This window comes from Aspergillus caelatus (assembly GCF_009193585.1).
Source record: "Aspergillus caelatus strain CBS 763.97 unplaced genomic scaffold BDV27scaffold_55, whole genome shotgun sequence".
NCBI lineage: Eukaryota > Fungi > Ascomycota > Eurotiomycetes > Eurotiales > Aspergillaceae > Aspergillus > Aspergillus caelatus.
The window spans coordinates 64,987-80,425 of NW_022475318.1; the positions used below are offsets into that span (position 1 = coordinate 64,987).

Below are 15,439 nucleotides of genomic sequence, written 5' to 3' on the forward strand. Positions count from 1 at the left end.
CGGGGAAACGAGAGACAGTGGCCGATATGGGAAAGGGAAGAGGGAGAGACGGTCAGAAGGATGGACAGTGGATAAAAGAGAGACTGATCTGCTTGTGCTACGACTTAGTAGCGCCGTGCGTAGTGAGAGTTAGTAGGACTGGAGCCGTACTTTTTAGTTTTAGTCCGTCTTGTCTATTTGGAGGGGGGGCGTGGAAGAGGGAGGGAAGGTAGTATAATACTAGTAATTATACCTAATAATATCCTGAATTATAATTATAATTATATATTTTTTTTATTATAATAAATAAAATGGAAATAAAAAAAATCATTATTCTTCTCTCCCCCCCCCCCAAAAAAATTAAATTTCAAAAAAAAAAATAATAATAATAAATCATAATAAATGGAGTAACTCACTAATGGATGGCCGCGGTGCATCCGCCCATCAATTCCAAGGATACTCTCCATGGTGGTGCCAGATTTTCTATGATTATCAGTTAATCTTTGCCTGAATGGTGCGAATGATCAATGGGTATAACTCTGTTCATGAATCCCAATTGTTTTCTCAACTCCCAATTTACACTTTGAGGGGAAACTTCTCTGTCAGTTTTGTTTTCTTTATTTTGCCTTTTTTTTTCTTGCCTGATTCTTCATACCTTTTTTTAAAATTTTTTTTATTTTTATTTTTTTGGGCTGTGTATTATTTTATAACATCTCCGACATCCGCCCTATAGACACAACTCTCACGTAAAACTAAACGCAGGACGGCACACAAGCAGACACAGATTGACGCCGGTGCACATCTCAGTTCCTCCAACAGCGGAGCAACAAGACGGGAGGTGGGACTCCTTCATCGTCAACAGTGGCAGCATCCGCCGCATCATCATAACCACCATCTACATTTTGCTAGTCACAAACTAAGTCTACCCTAAAATGTTGTGCCATTGCTCCATTGGGGAAGGGTAGCGTAGGATCTCATCCGAACTACACAGCCGACAAATCCAATGCGCGACTAACAGGGAATGGGACCACTACCTCGGCCGGGGAACCCAAAAAAGGCGTAAGCATGTGGGACGCATGAGCACGAGTGGACCACCTTGGCGGTCCTCATAAAGACTCCATATGAGGACTCTCCAAAAAAGTAAAAAATAAAATAAAATATAAAAGATTAAACGAAAAATAAAAAAAGTGGCCACCCCCATTTCATTACATACAACTTGGTACCTTACCTTGGGAAGTTTTGGTTCCTGCCAACTTAGTATACCACACTTTGATAGTTCTAGTAATAGTACTTCGTAAAAAAAAAAAAAAAAAAAAAATGCGGAGATTGTTCTATACCAATTAATAAAGGGAAGGAGTAAAAATTGGGATGAGGAGTGAAAAAGAAAAGCCTCACTCGTGGTCAAATACCGCATTGACAATGGATTGATGGTGTAGAAGTATGAAGTCTCATGTAATAATATAATACAGGTTGTTGGTCCTCCGTCCTATTAAAATTGGATAATAATACTAATCTATTAAATTATTTAGGTATCATCGGTAATTATCCTTAGACTGGTGCCCTAATCCTACTATACAGTCCTACCACTTGATTGTGCAGTGTGTGTCGTGCGTGAATTGCCACTGTTATCCGAGACCTGGGCTGAAAAGTAAACCTGAAGTATGATTTGCCCTTCCTGAAATAGTAGTATGAACATTTGATTGCCCGAGAGTAAAAGTCACGTTCATGATTCTCTGAATCCAGTCAGATCGCAAAGATCAAGACAATGTTGGCCCCTAAACTAAGACATCAGCATCTCCCTCCCATCAATCAATGATAATCTTGAGTCTGGGGACGGACAGTGATTGATGAACAGTGATACGGTGATGTGCCATACATATCGGTAGTCTCGTTACCAATGGGAAACCGACCTACATCCCAAGTCTTTGCCTATCTGGCTTATCAGCGGCTTCACTGTCCCACAAACATGGGAGTGCGAGTCCAAAATCGAGCCAGTGGCCATTAGCAAAAGTAAATTGGAGTGGGGCGGCGGCCTCACAGGAGAGGAAAGTAGTAGTAGGGTGGTGGGACCTCACCAGGAAGAAAAGGGAAAAAATGGGTAAAGAACATCCGACCTCGCCATCCCATGGGCTGAGAGTCACTGATAGGCCAGATAATGGGTGACATTTCTTCCACTGCGAAAGTTGGCTGCAAGACTGGGTACACCGAAGCTGCATTGAGGGCCAATGAAGTCTGCGCGTGAATGAGAGGATTGACTCGCCGGCTAGGCTAGCCGGCCCCGCTGAGCATCGTCCCGTCCGCCATTTGGGGATTCGACCCCAAGACGAAACGATGTTTGAAAAAAGAAAGGAATGATGAACATCACTTTGCTTTTTTTTTTTTTTTTTTTTTTTGCCTTTCTCGTCCAGTTAAGATCTGCGTGGGCGGGTAAAGAAGATGTTGTATTTGATAGTCAAATGACGGAATAGTGTCAATCCGAATATCGGTCGCAAAAAGAAGTTTGGGTCGCCCGCGATGATATTGGAACGTTTTCCAATCACGTCACCAACATACTAGTCCTGGCTTTTCATCTACGTAGTAGCAAACTTCGAGTAGACATACTATGTTCAATCAACGAATGGCGAAACGGTCTCGACTAGGCCCCACTGGGTATCTAATAGTGGCATGGTGGTGTACAACTCGTACCTTACATTAGAGCGTATCGACGGACAATATGAACTTAGTCAAGTTGTGGTCATGTTGCCCTACTGTCTTCAAACAACACTTTCTATGGCGTAGTCTCTCCAAAACGAAGTTCTCCTACTGGTGCCGAGGAACGAAACGCTTTGACTTCGCTTACATAGGACGATCCAGTTAGGCAACTTATCATAAGATACTTACCTGCATAAGGCACGTAGTCATATTGAGCCCTCTATCTTACATGTCATGTGCGGAACAGAATAATTCAACCGGGGTACTGGATCCCAGTACCATTGGACCTCACCTCGTCTTAAAATTGAGAGTTGGGCCACCAACCCATAGTGCAAAGCACTATAACCTTAAAAAAGATTCATAACAAAGAGCTGCTCACATTTGCCATTCGACCTGTTCAACGGCTACTGGATACATGATCGATCAGCTTTACCTAAGCCTACTGCAGGAACAAGTGCGGAGAATGCAGCCTGCAGCCCTGGCGCGACTCAGAATCTACTAAAACGATCCAACCCTTGCTTGAATCGGAATCAAAGGTGACGCTTGGATGTTGCCATCAACTCAGGTTACACCATCCGAACTGTCAAAATAGAATTATTTTTGAGAGAAAGAGTACAATGGTTGGCTGTCGATGCTCATCCTGGTCACTTTAGACTTGTATCGGTAAAACCCCCCAGGTACAAGGAATCTTTGGCCTGTTTGTCCGAGTCACATCTTACATAACATATGCAGACACCTACATACGATGACCACAATCCTTACTTACTCTTCATGCAAAGTACCAAACGCTAAAAAAAAAAAAAAAAAAAACCAAGCAAGAAATTGGTCCACGAAATCCGAAACAAACGCGATGAACCAGATTTACAGATAACACTGACAGGCTGCGCCACAAGCAAGGGACAAGGTCAGAGCTGTCAAATGCAAGCCAAGAGCCCGAATTAGATCAAAGCTTTTTTAGCCAGGGAAAACACGCAAGCTCCAAGAGCGAGACCGCCGTGTAACAACAAACCACCGTCTGGTAAAAAGCTAAATTACTTGCCACGGTAACACCCAAGCCCTTCTCTTCGGGACTTTCTTTCCCGAAAAACTTCGTGTGATACTTCGTCTCGCCATGCGGCCATTCAATTTATTTCTTTATCTATTTGATAAAATTCGGGGGGAGCGAGGGTTTTTCCGGGCCACTATTGGTTCCATCTAAAGATAGAATCTATTCGTGATTGGTTGTAATCCCCTCTACCCCGGCACCACTTTTATCCTTTTTGCCCAGGGTGAGCGATTGGATGACAGGGGGAGGGGGGTCGGTGTTAAGGAGTCCCCTGATATTCCGATGTTTGGGAACGGAGACTGCCGCAAGGTCACTAAACCCTTAAGGGGACTGCGCGATAAAAACATATCCGCATGTTTAGTATATAGTATACGATGCTACTAACGTCCGTACAGTAGCAGGTCGTCTAGAGCACCCTAAGAACCCAGTGAGATATTCATTAATTTTGAAAGCCCCATCTAGACGAGTTGTTGTTATACCGACTCCGGTTAGAGTCTCCGTCAATGTAATTTTAAATCATGCATGGAAGGAAATTGGCGACCTTCGAGAAGGCAACGAAAGAACGTTAAACCACCACTACTCTTGTTAGTACTTGCCACTACACTCCACGTTGCTCCATAACAGAGGCCGAAGAGTAATTACAGAGAGTACTTTGAAGGCCGGAAAGTTAATCAACAAATGTCAATCACGACTGTTGTAACATCCGACGGACTTGACGACGTAAGCAGAAGATGACCATCAGCCCTCGAGGGCTTTTTGCAGTGAACCCCTGTCTCGCCACCAAAAAGAGATACGCCACCGCAGAAACCGTTGTAGCACAGACAACAGACCAAGAAATTACTTTTGTGATCTATTTACTGAGCACAAAGAAAGGGAAGAAAAAGCAAAAACAGGGTCATCATAGAGAGAAAAAAAAAATAAAAAAAAATAAAAATCTTTTTGAGAGAAAATCAACGGCTCTGATCATACTCTCAATCTGACAGGTAAGAAAATTGCTACTCAACTTGGCTCAACCCCACAAAGTACGGTGTGTACGAGCTAGAGTGAGCTCGCCGTTGACGATCATGATTCTTCATCATTGTTAATCCGTCGCACACATATCAATTCAGATTATCATTTTAGAAGCAGTTTGGGTGACCTTCGAGAGCGTCGGAGTCTGGCCACTCAATGACAGGTCTATTTCGACTCCACACTAACAGCATATCATGATACTAAACTGTCAACTAAAATCAAATAGTCTCGACCGTTGTCTCGCCTCATGGCGTATCCTCGGTCTGCCACCGAACAGCTCTTTACTGGTTTAAGATGAACGGAGGTCCAAGCCAACGGAACAGCGTCTCTTTGCGACGTTGACACTTGTGGATTCAAGACGGAGTATGGCGCGCATCCGCGGGTGGTAGGGTCCTAGTGTGGACATTGGAAGCGGCCCTGATTAGGCATTGAGAGGCAGAGCGACCGTGCTGAAAACCACGGGAAGGTGCGGCTTCCCCCGGCGAATCAGCAAGACCTATGAGCATCCGTGTACCGCTGCCTTAGGCTCTTTCTTCATCATGGCCGCAACATCCGAAAAGGTCATCGATTTAAACGACTCACTCAACGGTAGTTCGGTACCAAATTTAGTATGTATGACATTGACCGGAACTCGGTTGGCTAGAGTACCGTGGGGGAAATAGTATACATAGTGTAGGCATCACTCATTATCATAAGATTGTACAAGCACCCACTCGTAGGAGTTGTGGATCACTAGTAGAATGAATTACTTAGGAAAGTGAAGCGTATCATGCAACGGTTGAAGGTGGACTAGGAGTACTTCTCAAAGAGGAAGGCCATTAGCTGATTTGGAATCTCTGGTTGTTTATCAACTGATGGCACGATTAATTATGTTGATCATTATGGAAGCATTGTTGGAACGCCTTAATACGGAAATACCAAATTATGGAATGGTCATTAGACTTGCCCTAACGATTTTGTTTCCTTCACACAAAAATGTCTTACTCCAAAGTAGACTTACTTCCAGGCTCCCAGTCTTTGTTCTACGTAAACGATCTACTATCTTAGTCCAAAAGCCACACATATATTAGCCTGTGGGGGCATGGCTAGCAAGGTACCTTCTCGGTCGGGAAAGACCGTCAATTAGGTCAGTTTCCGGAAATATTCGAGGTCTCCAACCCATCCGCTCGGAAAAGGTACCCAGTTCTGTGGTCAGACTTTCGTCGGAAGTTGGAAGCTCGACATCTGAAACAGACTACGCGTCCGTTAATCCTCCAATCATCTTTGTTTCTCTCACCAAGTGGCGTACTAGTCGCTTAGTTAGTATCCCCTCGACAATGGAGGTACCTAACTATCTACGTATAGGAACCACCACTACTAACGGAGTACGAAATACTATCTATTTGAAGCTGTTGGTTCGGAATTCCAAATGACGTTTTTTTTTTTTTTTTTTTTTGAAACCATCATAAAGTTAACCACACGAGGAGGGTCCCTCGTCGTCATAATGCCAAGACATTCGAAGAAGGTTCCATTTGGTATTCTTTTTCCTCGATACGAGACTTATTGTCAAATAGTTTTTTTTTTTAACACTTTGGTTAAAACTTTCTATTAGGTTTACTAACGCTCACGTTACCACACATCTCACAATAGTGACAATACTCCACACAGTCAATATCGAATGTGAAATCCCTCATTTCCTTTTGGGTAATGGATATTTGCCAAGAATTTCCATCGCTATAAGCCCGGGATCAGAATTGAACCCGATAACCGATGAGCTACAAGTGGTTTTGCGGGGACCTATACAGTACACCGTGTCCACTTCTCGACCCGAGATGTAGCTGCATGCATAGTACTAGTTAGTGGATGTCCTGGTCCGGCGAAATGCTTGTTGGATTCATTCCTGGAACCTGCGGTGTACATTTGCCGACTTCCATTGGCTTCCAAATCCTCCTAGACCTAGTGCCGCTGGGGGGCGATATCCCGGCATTTGAGCTAGGACAATAACTCCCACTGTCAAAAATTGAAAGAATAGAGCAAAAAGAGGCCCGTGGCGCACAGATTTGAGTTCCGTTCCTGGAGCTTTGCAGCAGGAGGACACAACTAGCGGTGTCGATCACCAGCGGCAAAAGTCAAACATATTGAACCATTTAACCTAGGCAATGGGGACTGCAGAAGGGCTGCCAGAGCAGCACGTGCGTGATACACCATTTGGTTTGGGATGATATTCTAACCAATTGTGTAATTCTATGGCATCATGACTCGCTATCAGCGGTTCTACTGCGGAGTACCGCACAACGCTACTCCGTATTGGAAGATCGTGGACGAATAATGTGATTGTGGGAGGGGAAACTCTTTCTACCGGACCAAGCATTCCGGTTCCTGAATCTGGAGAACCTGGCCTGCTTCAAGCGAGAAGATTGGTTGCAGAGTCCGAGTCTAGTCCACGTATGGTATATGCGGGCCGCTGGAATTTGGAGAAAGGAAAAAAGAGAAACGTGGGCTCAACTATGCTGATCATGATTGCACCTTACAAAAGGTGACCAAGGTTCTCTTCCCCCAGTGCTTATCTTAGACAGGAAGGAGGTGTCACTATTCGGTGAATTCACGAGAACGAAGGTTTTCGGTTATCCACCGAGTCCCAGACTTTTGGAAAAACTCTCACTATTGATCATTGAAGAGAGTGACAGGCTTCCAAATAGTCTTGAACCCTTCCATTTGGAATGAGCCAATTTCATGTTGACTTTCGGTCTATTTGGAAGATGCGGAGAACACAATAATCTCAGAGATCTTCATGCACGATTTCCCTTATCTGACCCTCAGCTCAGGTCAGAGTTTTCCAAGGCCTCAAAAATATTGCCACTTGCCACTACTACTAAAATTGGTCATGGAATGAAAGACCCTGGAAAAGCAACTTCAATATCTCTCTACTCCCGGAGTACAACGATTGGGGGGGGGGGATCATTGGAACCACCGAACCATGAATGAAAAGTGGTACTATCCCAAGTCCGACATCGCTAAAGAGGCCCTCTTACTCTGTACGGAGGACAGTGTTGGAAGCTTTGGTCGGCGGGGGGTGTTGAACGAAAATAGCGCCGACAATAGACTGAAACTCTATCTGGATAGAATTTTACTCCAGAGGCACTATTTCTCCACACACTATCACCAGATTTACCTATGGAAGGAAGGGCCCGACTGATCGCTGCGTCTCACGGTGAGACCTTCCCGTGGTGCATCTCGTGGGTCCAATGCAACCATACTGAGGAGATATGCACCATTGCTCCCAAGGGGGGCGATGAATTTGATAATTTTTTCTCTCGCATCTCCGATCTCCGTCCTCTCTGTTGGAGAGCCTCAATCTGCGATTCGCAGTACCAGTGGTGACAGTGGACACATATGAAACACCTGTGGCGGACAGGATTCAGCTGACTGGGGATAACCAGATCCGATACGAGGAAACGATCGGTTCAGATCTTGCCCGCGACATACTCGGCCCGTGGTTCACTGGTGGTTGCTCGGGTCAACTAATCAATTATGGATCAACAGATAAAAAAAGATGAAGCATTGGTCGGTACCGGGAGGAACAGCGCTCAGGTTCCCGCGTTAGCGAGTCTTGTTTCTACAGGTTGTGCACGACCAAGGTCCCCCCCCCTGTCTATCTGAATCGGGGAGAACCGTGGTCGGAGACCGGCGCAAATGACGACATTTGTGCAAGCAATTTATCGCGATAGAGAGTTCAAACGCTGACGCAATTGCAGGAACAATGGAGACTTGATCGGCAACTGGCACACATCCTTCGAAATATTGATATACATAACTATTCAGGTATATATTACTTGCTATTCGCTAAACTACCAGACACCACACAAATGTCTTTATCAGAATGTAAACCTTCCACCGCCAAGTCCAAGGTCCTCAAAAGCATCAAGGTAGGACAAAGTGCCCCAGCAGCAGCCAACAAAGAAACCCAAGCAAAAGGAAAAGTAAGACAAAAAGGCCTCAGTGGATGGAGTTTGAGATCACATTCCCAGCAGGAATCAGTCTCTTCCTATCATATATTTAACATCCAATTGTCTCATCATAAGCCTTATTTGTTTTATAGAAAAAGAAGAAGAAGAGAGAAAAAAGCCCGAAAGAAAAATTTTCATATCAACATCTTATGTAATCATTCACATTACCTAATTTTGACTCGGCTAAATAGTCTACAATGAATTGGGAAAGTAAGTCCGGTTCCGAAAAACCACAAGATAAATATCTCGCGATGCTGCGATTCTTTGAGGATTTTTTTTCTTTTCTTTCTTCGTGCGGCGACGCAACTACTATTTCACCCGTGTTGCTTGGACATCATATTTCCCCCATGATGTGACCAAGTGTCAGTTGCGTCACAGAGAAATGAAAATTGCACGCTGGTTCTACTTTATTGGTCTTTCTGAATTTCTAAGGATGAGACCATTTGGTTTGGGATCGGACATCACTTTTTTACTTAGACTTCTCCCATCAAGAAACTTGGCAACGCCAAGTACTTGGAGGGGGATCTACTAGGTTATCAATAGTAGTTAGCTTAGAAAGAATGTAGATTTTCAGTTCAATATTGCTTCTTGTAGAATCGTAATCCGTCTAAGGTATTCTTGTAATGTCCAGTCTATCGCTTATTCGCCAGGCTCATCACCAATCTTCTCCAACTTACCCATCTCTCTCTTCTCACCTGCCTCGCCAAAGATACGGATACGGTCCACGCGCAGCTTGTCGCTGTCGCCATCGCCATCCACAAAGAACATAACCAGCGATGTAACCCGTTGGAACTTGACAAACCGCAAATCAATCTTGGCCGTTCCGGTCTTCTTATCCCAATCCTCAGGCTGGATAGTCACCGTCTGCACAGGATCGATACCATCCGCTTCGTCGAAGCCCAGGACATGCGAGCGGTTCGTGTAGAGATGGATCGTCTGGGGACGCATGGGAACCTCATCATCATCATCGTCACCATCACTAGGAGGCAACGAAGTAATCTGCAACGAATGCACCTTGAGCGTCGACTGGAACGGAACAAAGAGCATAAGCTGTTCATCGGTATCGCTCTCGACCCAATCCTTAGCCTTTCCCTTGCCGTTGTTCAGCGCCGACGGCTTTGAGGTCTCGAAGAGTGTCTTCACCGTGCCGAACTCGCTATCTCGGTTCAGCAGCTCCAGGCCCTTGGGGTCGTACTGGTCCGTGATGTCGGCGTAGCCTTTTGGAGCGGCCAGTCCGGTCCAGTCTGTGTCAGAGCTACCTGATGAGCCCTCGCCGCCCTCGTCAGGTTTGCTGGCCTCGGATGCGAGTTTGCGGACCACGTCAGACAGCTTCTTGGGGTCGGCGCCTTTGACGGTGGAGGTTGGACGGCCGCGCTCGAAGACGATGAAGGTCGGCATGCTGTATGGTTTGTAGGTGTTAGTACGGGTTGTAGGTGTTGGAGAAGAGGAGGGGGGGGGGGGGTGGTGGAAAGTACGCTGTAACTCCGTAGGCCTTAGCAAGGTCCTGTTGGTGATCGACGTTGATCTTAGTGAAGGTGATTCGGTTCGGGCGTGACAGCTGTGCTGCCAGCTGCTCGTAAGCAGGGGCGATGGCGTTGCATGGTCCGCACCAGTCTGCGTAGACTGTGATTATCAGTTAGCAGCTGTGACATGTTGTAAGGTGGTCTCGAAGCTGAGGCGGGGTGACGCAAGGGGAACGAGGGGTCGGGATGATTGAAGCTTACAGTCCGCGACAACAAAGCGAGACTTCGTCAGCAGGGTGCTGAACTGCTCCTTAGAGGAGATATGAACGGGGCTCGACATTGTGGTGGTTGAATGGGGAGTGGAAGAGGAACAACGACGAAGAGGGGGCGGAGGATTCGGTCAACCTATATGTCATAGCCCCTCAGCAGTTTTGCCGGGTAGAAGGCTTATAAGCAACCAACACGCTACACGTAAATTTTACTACACAAACGGTGTAGCGTGGTTCAGATAAATGCTAGGTTCTTCCTGGTTTTTATAGTATTATATAGAACTCTCAAGTTACAGAGCGTTGTTCGTTATGAGACAGATTTATGTATTGGCGTGGCGATCTTATATATATATATGTATATATATATAATAAAATAAAAGCCTCAATGATTTATATCTGGCACCACACACTGTACATGGTGCAATATACTACAATTGCACTAAGGATGCCTCTCAGTATGCTGATATCATGCACACTGTAAATGAACATTTCCTCCCCCTTCTCTCTCAGATCATCTCGGAGACAGCACTTCCAGCTCAGCGATCTATCAACCTTAAGTCGTTCAACTCTGATGTCGTTAACGGGACTGCTTCGCCCTATTCCCTGGGCGTTTCTGCATGAGACAAGCCTCAAAGCATCCCGCGACTCAAGGTACGGTCGGTATTGCATCACGGCGCCGAAGCGACCATATTTTGGAATGGCACATGGCAAAGTGCAAGCCACGACTCAAGTCTAAATCTCCTCAGTCCGATGCACCATTCAACCATCCTCAACCGCAAACAAAATCTTCATCCATAAACTGCACCCCCGACACCCAATAACAATCTCTCCATGTTCAGCCTCCCTCTCCAGATCCTCCTCCGACACCAAGAACCCCTTCTCATCACCACACCGACAGCCCCTGTACCAGAAAGCCGAATCGCCTTCTTCCTCACAAGCCAGGTCCTCGAGATCAACCACCTCCAGCCCAGTATGGAATACGGCACCCGTTTTCTCACGCTCAACAATCTTCGCCCGGTCTAGTCGCAAAGCACGATCATATTCTGCGCGGAGCTGCGGGTCGGTGAGAGTTTTGTAGGCTGTTGTTATCTCGTCGATTGTGTAGGCTTTGCTGTCGCGCGACAGGTCGTGGTTGGACCGGGGGAGGTCGGCGCTGTTTGCGACGGAGGAGGCTTTGTCTGGATGGTGTTTTAGGAGGGCTTTATGGTAGGCGAGTTTGAGTTGTTGTTTGGAGACTTGGGCGGCGTTTCCTGTGGTTTGGATGTTGAGGATTTCGTAGTAGTCGGGTGTGACTGCGTTTGAGCGGGTCATTTTGTTTCTTTTTGAGGTTGTTTATTTCATTTGAGTAGATTTTTCCCTGTAGTTTGTTTGTATAGAGAGCCCAAATGAGTGTATGTCCAGTCAACTGGGTTAGATGGGCGGTTGCGGAATTTGAAGTGCAAGACTTTCCGCGATGTCGGCTTGTCACCGCCGCCACTTGCGTCCAACAATGTACCACGCTTTCTACCAATTTGCAAATGCTACGCTCCATATACTATCTTTCTACAGTGATACGCGAAGTACCGATTCTGGCATTTCGGCTTGGATAAAAGTTTGACGGTAAGGCGTTTGATTTAAGAGTTAATCTTTTCTACCAAACTTCCAATTGCCTGGTGGATATCCTCCACATATACATGGCAAAGTAATATGAAGACACCATCTCTGATGGCTAGTATCTAAAATGACACGCCGGATATCAAAACAGAAAAAAGGAACAGTGCGCTGTAATCAAATCCAACCCAAAGCATGCGACATCAGGGCATCAAAACCGCTTACTGAGAGGCCTTGAAGACAAAGCGATCCTCGGGCTTGCTCTCGAAGGGAACGCCGAGCTCGAGGAGCTTGACGTAGACATCAGTGAAGTCCTTGAAGAAGGCATCGCTGTCGCGGGCGTAGCGCTCAACGTGCTTCTTGAATGCCTTGTCCTTGACGAAGGCCATGTCGGCAGGAAGCATCATCAGAGTTCCGGTGGTCTTATCGGTGAACTGGGCAGGGCCGTTCCACTTTCTGGGCTGCCACTTCTCATCGATCAGCAGACGGAAGAACTCGTTGGTGAAAACAGTAGGGCTGAAGTTCCAGGGACCGTCGAAACCGGAGCGGTCAGGGTGGGCACGACCGAGGGCGTGGGCACCGATCAGAGCCACGATCTCCTGGTCGTTGAATCCCATGCGGTAGAAGATGTCACGGACGTGCTGGTGGTCCTTGGCGGCGTCAGGCAGACGGCCGTCGGGGGTGCAGGCAGCGACGTCCTTGTCCTGGCGGCCGGGTCTCCAGGGGATGGTAGGGCCACCCAGCTCCTGGATGGCGCAGGAACCAGCCAGGGTCCAAAGATCGGAGTAGGTGATCCAGGGGAACTTGGCCTTGACAGGCTCCAGGAAGTCTCTGGCGGTCTTGAGACCAGCGTTGGCGCCGTGGTCGGACTCAGGAGCGAATCTCATGGTAGCACCGTTGCTACCTCCGGTACCAGTCTCCTTGTCATAGGTACCACTTGCGTGCCATGCCAGACGGACGAGGACCTATAGAAATCACAGGTTAGTTCCAATACCTTATTCGAATTGAATTTATGAAAGGCTTACCGGTCCATAGCTGCCGTCGTCATAATCGGTCTCATCGGCGAGGCGACGAGCAATCTCGTCGTACACCTTCTGGTAGTCCTCCTTGGTGGGGACGAAGTTCTTGGAGCTGACGGAATCACCGCCCTGCAGGTAGAAGTATGCACCGGCACCACCGGCAACAGCGAGACCAGCCCAGAGGAAAGTGTTGCTGGACTTGGCCTCACCAGCCTCCGAAGCGTAACCACGACGGGCCGAAGCACGGAAAGCCTGAGTGGGAAGAGCGAAACGAGTGCTGCGGACAGCAGGTCTGACGGAAGGAGTCGAGCGGAGGAAGGCCCGGGAAGCGGTTCTAGCAGCTGAGGCCATTGTGAAGGTTTGTTTTAAGGAGGTGTGATTAACTGATACAAAGGGGATGGAGATGGATCAACAAGGGAAACCACTACGGTAGATGGAAGTCGAGAAGAAGGAAGATGAAGAAATGAAAGGAATGAATGAGCGAGTTGAAAGGAGGAGAAGAAGAAGAAGGAGGAGGAGGAGGAGGAGGAGGAGGAGGAGGAGGAGAACGCAGGGATACTACTAATAGGTACTTTTCCGAATGGCTTTCCAGAGTCCGAAGGTCATCGAAACTGGCGATACGCACCAATCAGAGGGTTTGGAAGCTTTCCGTCTAGACCATAGTTCTTGAGTCAGCAAAGGCAGCAAAGGTTCCGTCTCCAATTCTCCGCGTTTTCCAGCTGCTTTGGGTTTGTTAGTCTGAGGGGGATGCTCGATTGCGAATTAGCTATTGCTTGGACCGCCGTCGCAAGACAATTCGGATCCATGGCTCTGTATCAATTCTTCATCATTCGGATTCTATCACAGCACCTTCACAGCATCATGATTATTCTTTCGATTCTCATTCAGCAAACATAACAATGTCCTTTGGTTGAAAGGCTGCGACATCTTCACGATCAACATCAACCCGATATCCAGGTCGGCTCCACATCATCGCCGTCTTTCATTAATAATTGCGACGCGCTGTTTGGTAGAAATGACCCACTCCGTCTTAGTAACCGAGGATTATTGAATTTCATTCCAGACCCTCGCATCCAATTACTAACACAACAAGGTCTTCGAAGCAATCGCTGCCCTCGGTCGTATCACATGATACCACATTCTGTAAGGGGCATCAGATTCCTCATATCGATGAATCTGCAGTACGGAATTCCACTGCAAATCCTCATTCTCCAGCTTCCTACGTAACCGTCTAACTACAGAAATACCCGACATAGCTTCTTAACCAAATATTGAATACAATTAATTCATGATGTCCGTCGTAAAAATAGTCCTGCCGTTCGATCAAAGCGAACACCAGGGTGGAGTAGACGCAGCCCTGCTAAAAGCTGTTTGGTTTTGATCTCCCACTGAACGAACGAAAAAAATAAGTATGCCTCTTCGCCATTGAAAAGGCTAGACGCGCACTGTGTGGTTTGTTCGATAAGTTCTACGAATTGTCTGTCGATCGTCGAATGCATTTAAACCTTGATCAGGCCAGATTATGGTGCTCAAACATAGAAGCACCATGCGCTGGTCCGATGTTAGGATGAGAAAGAGAAGATGTTTCCCCGAGAATTATTCGGAAGAAATACTGCAGTGGACGAAGAAACGATCACGTGACTGACTCGCTTCCGCCGTTAGTCTCCCTATATAAGAAAACTTTTTTAAGTTACCGGCCGTCTTCTTTTTCTTTTTCTTTTTCTTCTTCACACTTTTACCTTGCATTAGAGTAATCTAATGTAAACGATCGCATAATCAACCTACATACTGGTCCACCCACAGGATCGTGGGTCATATTGGCGAACCAGATTGAAGTGGGCAGCTTAAGGCTCTTCTACCGTACGTCCCTTTGGGTACGTGCGATGGTGGCCGGAGCCATCAGTTGCTCATACATCCTTTACTGACGACCTGTAATGTGTAATTTAGTTGCGTAGAACAGCCTATGGTCTTGGACTGCGGGTATTGGAATTGGGGATTGATTTTCGTAGAGTCATCTGTGCCCTGGCTGGTGGCCGGGGTCTGGAATTCTCTACAGGATGTCTTGGACACCATGACGACCATGGTTGAGTTATGGTCTTGCATAGTATGATACTACTGGGCATTGATTGCTCGTAAGGTTTCCGCTGCAAAGGCTGAGTGGCTGGCAGAGACGTATTGATGGATTTCGCCTGTCTACTGGAAACGATTTAGATCATTGCTGGATCTCAAGATTGGGCTACGCGCTGGTGTCTGCACACGTAGACACTGCTATGTCTCCGTTGCTGTCATCAATCATGATGTTGGTTTCTCCGTACCAGTTGGGGGATCGAAAGATCATGATGCCGCGAAACCGCAATGTTAGATTTCACTACTAACATCTATGAGA

At 46.7% G+C, this 15,439-nt stretch overlaps 5 protein-coding genes across 5 annotated transcripts; all 5 read right to left on the reverse strand.

Annotated features, from left to right (window-relative positions):
* Window positions 1-573: 573 nt before the first annotated feature.
* On the reverse strand, window positions 574-1,233 carry BDV27DRAFT_125657 (uncharacterized protein). Its single transcript, XM_032066380.1, has one exon. The coding sequence runs from the start codon at window positions 1,178-1,180 to the stop codon at window positions 1,010-1,012; it is 171 nt and encodes a 56-aa protein (XP_031929271.1). The 5' UTR covers window positions 1,181-1,233; the 3' UTR covers window positions 574-1,009.
* Window positions 1,234-9,279: 8,046 nt separating this feature from the next.
* BDV27DRAFT_125661 (thioredoxin-like protein 1) lies at window positions 9,280-10,609 on the reverse strand. The gene is made up of 3 exons (XM_032066381.1): window positions 10,437-10,609; window positions 10,188-10,335; window positions 9,280-10,111 (listed from the first exon to the last, which is right to left on the reverse strand). Exons 1-3 carry the CDS (start codon window positions 10,513-10,515, stop codon window positions 9,352-9,354), a joined length of 987 nt encoding a protein of 328 aa, XP_031929272.1. The 5' UTR covers window positions 10,516-10,609; the 3' UTR covers window positions 9,280-9,351.
* A 189-nt stretch (window positions 10,610-10,798) lies between these two features.
* BDV27DRAFT_125662 (diphthamide biosynthesis protein 4) lies at window positions 10,799-11,864 on the reverse strand. The gene has a single exon (XM_032066382.1). The coding sequence runs from the start codon at window positions 11,753-11,755 to the stop codon at window positions 11,204-11,206; it is 552 nt and encodes a 183-aa protein (XP_031929273.1). The 5' UTR covers window positions 11,756-11,864; the 3' UTR covers window positions 10,799-11,203.
* Window positions 11,865-12,036: 172 nt separating this feature from the next.
* Window positions 12,037-13,599, reverse strand: BDV27DRAFT_125663 (peroxidase). Its single transcript, XM_032066383.1, has 2 exons — window positions 13,060-13,599; window positions 12,037-12,999 (listed from the first exon to the last, which is right to left on the reverse strand). Exons 1-2 carry the CDS (start codon window positions 13,402-13,404, stop codon window positions 12,256-12,258), a joined length of 1,089 nt encoding a protein of 362 aa, XP_031929274.1. The 5' UTR covers window positions 13,405-13,599; the 3' UTR covers window positions 12,037-12,255.
* A 639-nt stretch (window positions 13,600-14,238) lies between these two features.
* Window positions 14,239-14,606, reverse strand: BDV27DRAFT_125664 (uncharacterized protein). The gene has a single exon (XM_032066384.1). It carries the CDS (start codon window positions 14,550-14,552, stop codon window positions 14,340-14,342), a length of 213 nt encoding a protein of 70 aa, XP_031929275.1. The 5' UTR covers window positions 14,553-14,606; the 3' UTR covers window positions 14,239-14,339.
* Between the last annotated feature and the right edge of the window lie 833 nt (window positions 14,607-15,439).

Excerpts from the sequence above, each read along its gene's own strand:
- BDV27DRAFT_125661 (XM_032066381.1), bottom strand. The coding sequence starts at position 10,515 with ATGTCGAGCCCCGTTCATATCTCCTCTAAGGAGCAGTTCAGCACCCTG. Across the intron at positions 10,336-10,436 it reads TCGCTTTGTTGTCGCGGACT|TCTACGCAGACTGGTGCGGA; the intron begins GTAAGCTTCAAT and ends TGATAATCACAG. Across the intron at positions 10,112-10,187 it reads AAGGCCTACGGAGTTACAGC|CATGCCGACCTTCATCGTCT; the intron begins GTACTTTCCACC and ends CAAACCATACAG.
- BDV27DRAFT_125662 (XM_032066382.1), bottom strand. The coding sequence starts at position 11,755 with ATGACCCGCTCAAACGCAGTCACACCCGACTACTACGAAATCCTCAAC.
- BDV27DRAFT_125664 (XM_032066384.1), bottom strand. The coding sequence starts at position 14,552 with ATGCATTCGACGATCGACAGACAATTCGTAGAACTTATCGAACAAACC.
- BDV27DRAFT_125663 (XM_032066383.1), bottom strand. The coding sequence starts at position 13,404 with ATGGCCTCAGCTGCTAGAACCGCTTCCCGGGCCTTCCTCCGCTCGACT. Across the intron at positions 13,000-13,059 it reads ACGACGGCAGCTATGGACCG|GTCCTCGTCCGTCTGGCATG; the intron begins GTAAGCCTTTCA and ends TGATTTCTATAG.
- BDV27DRAFT_125657 (XM_032066380.1), bottom strand. The coding sequence starts at position 1,180 with ATGGGGGTGGCCACTTTTTTTATTTTTCGTTTAATCTTTTATATTTTA.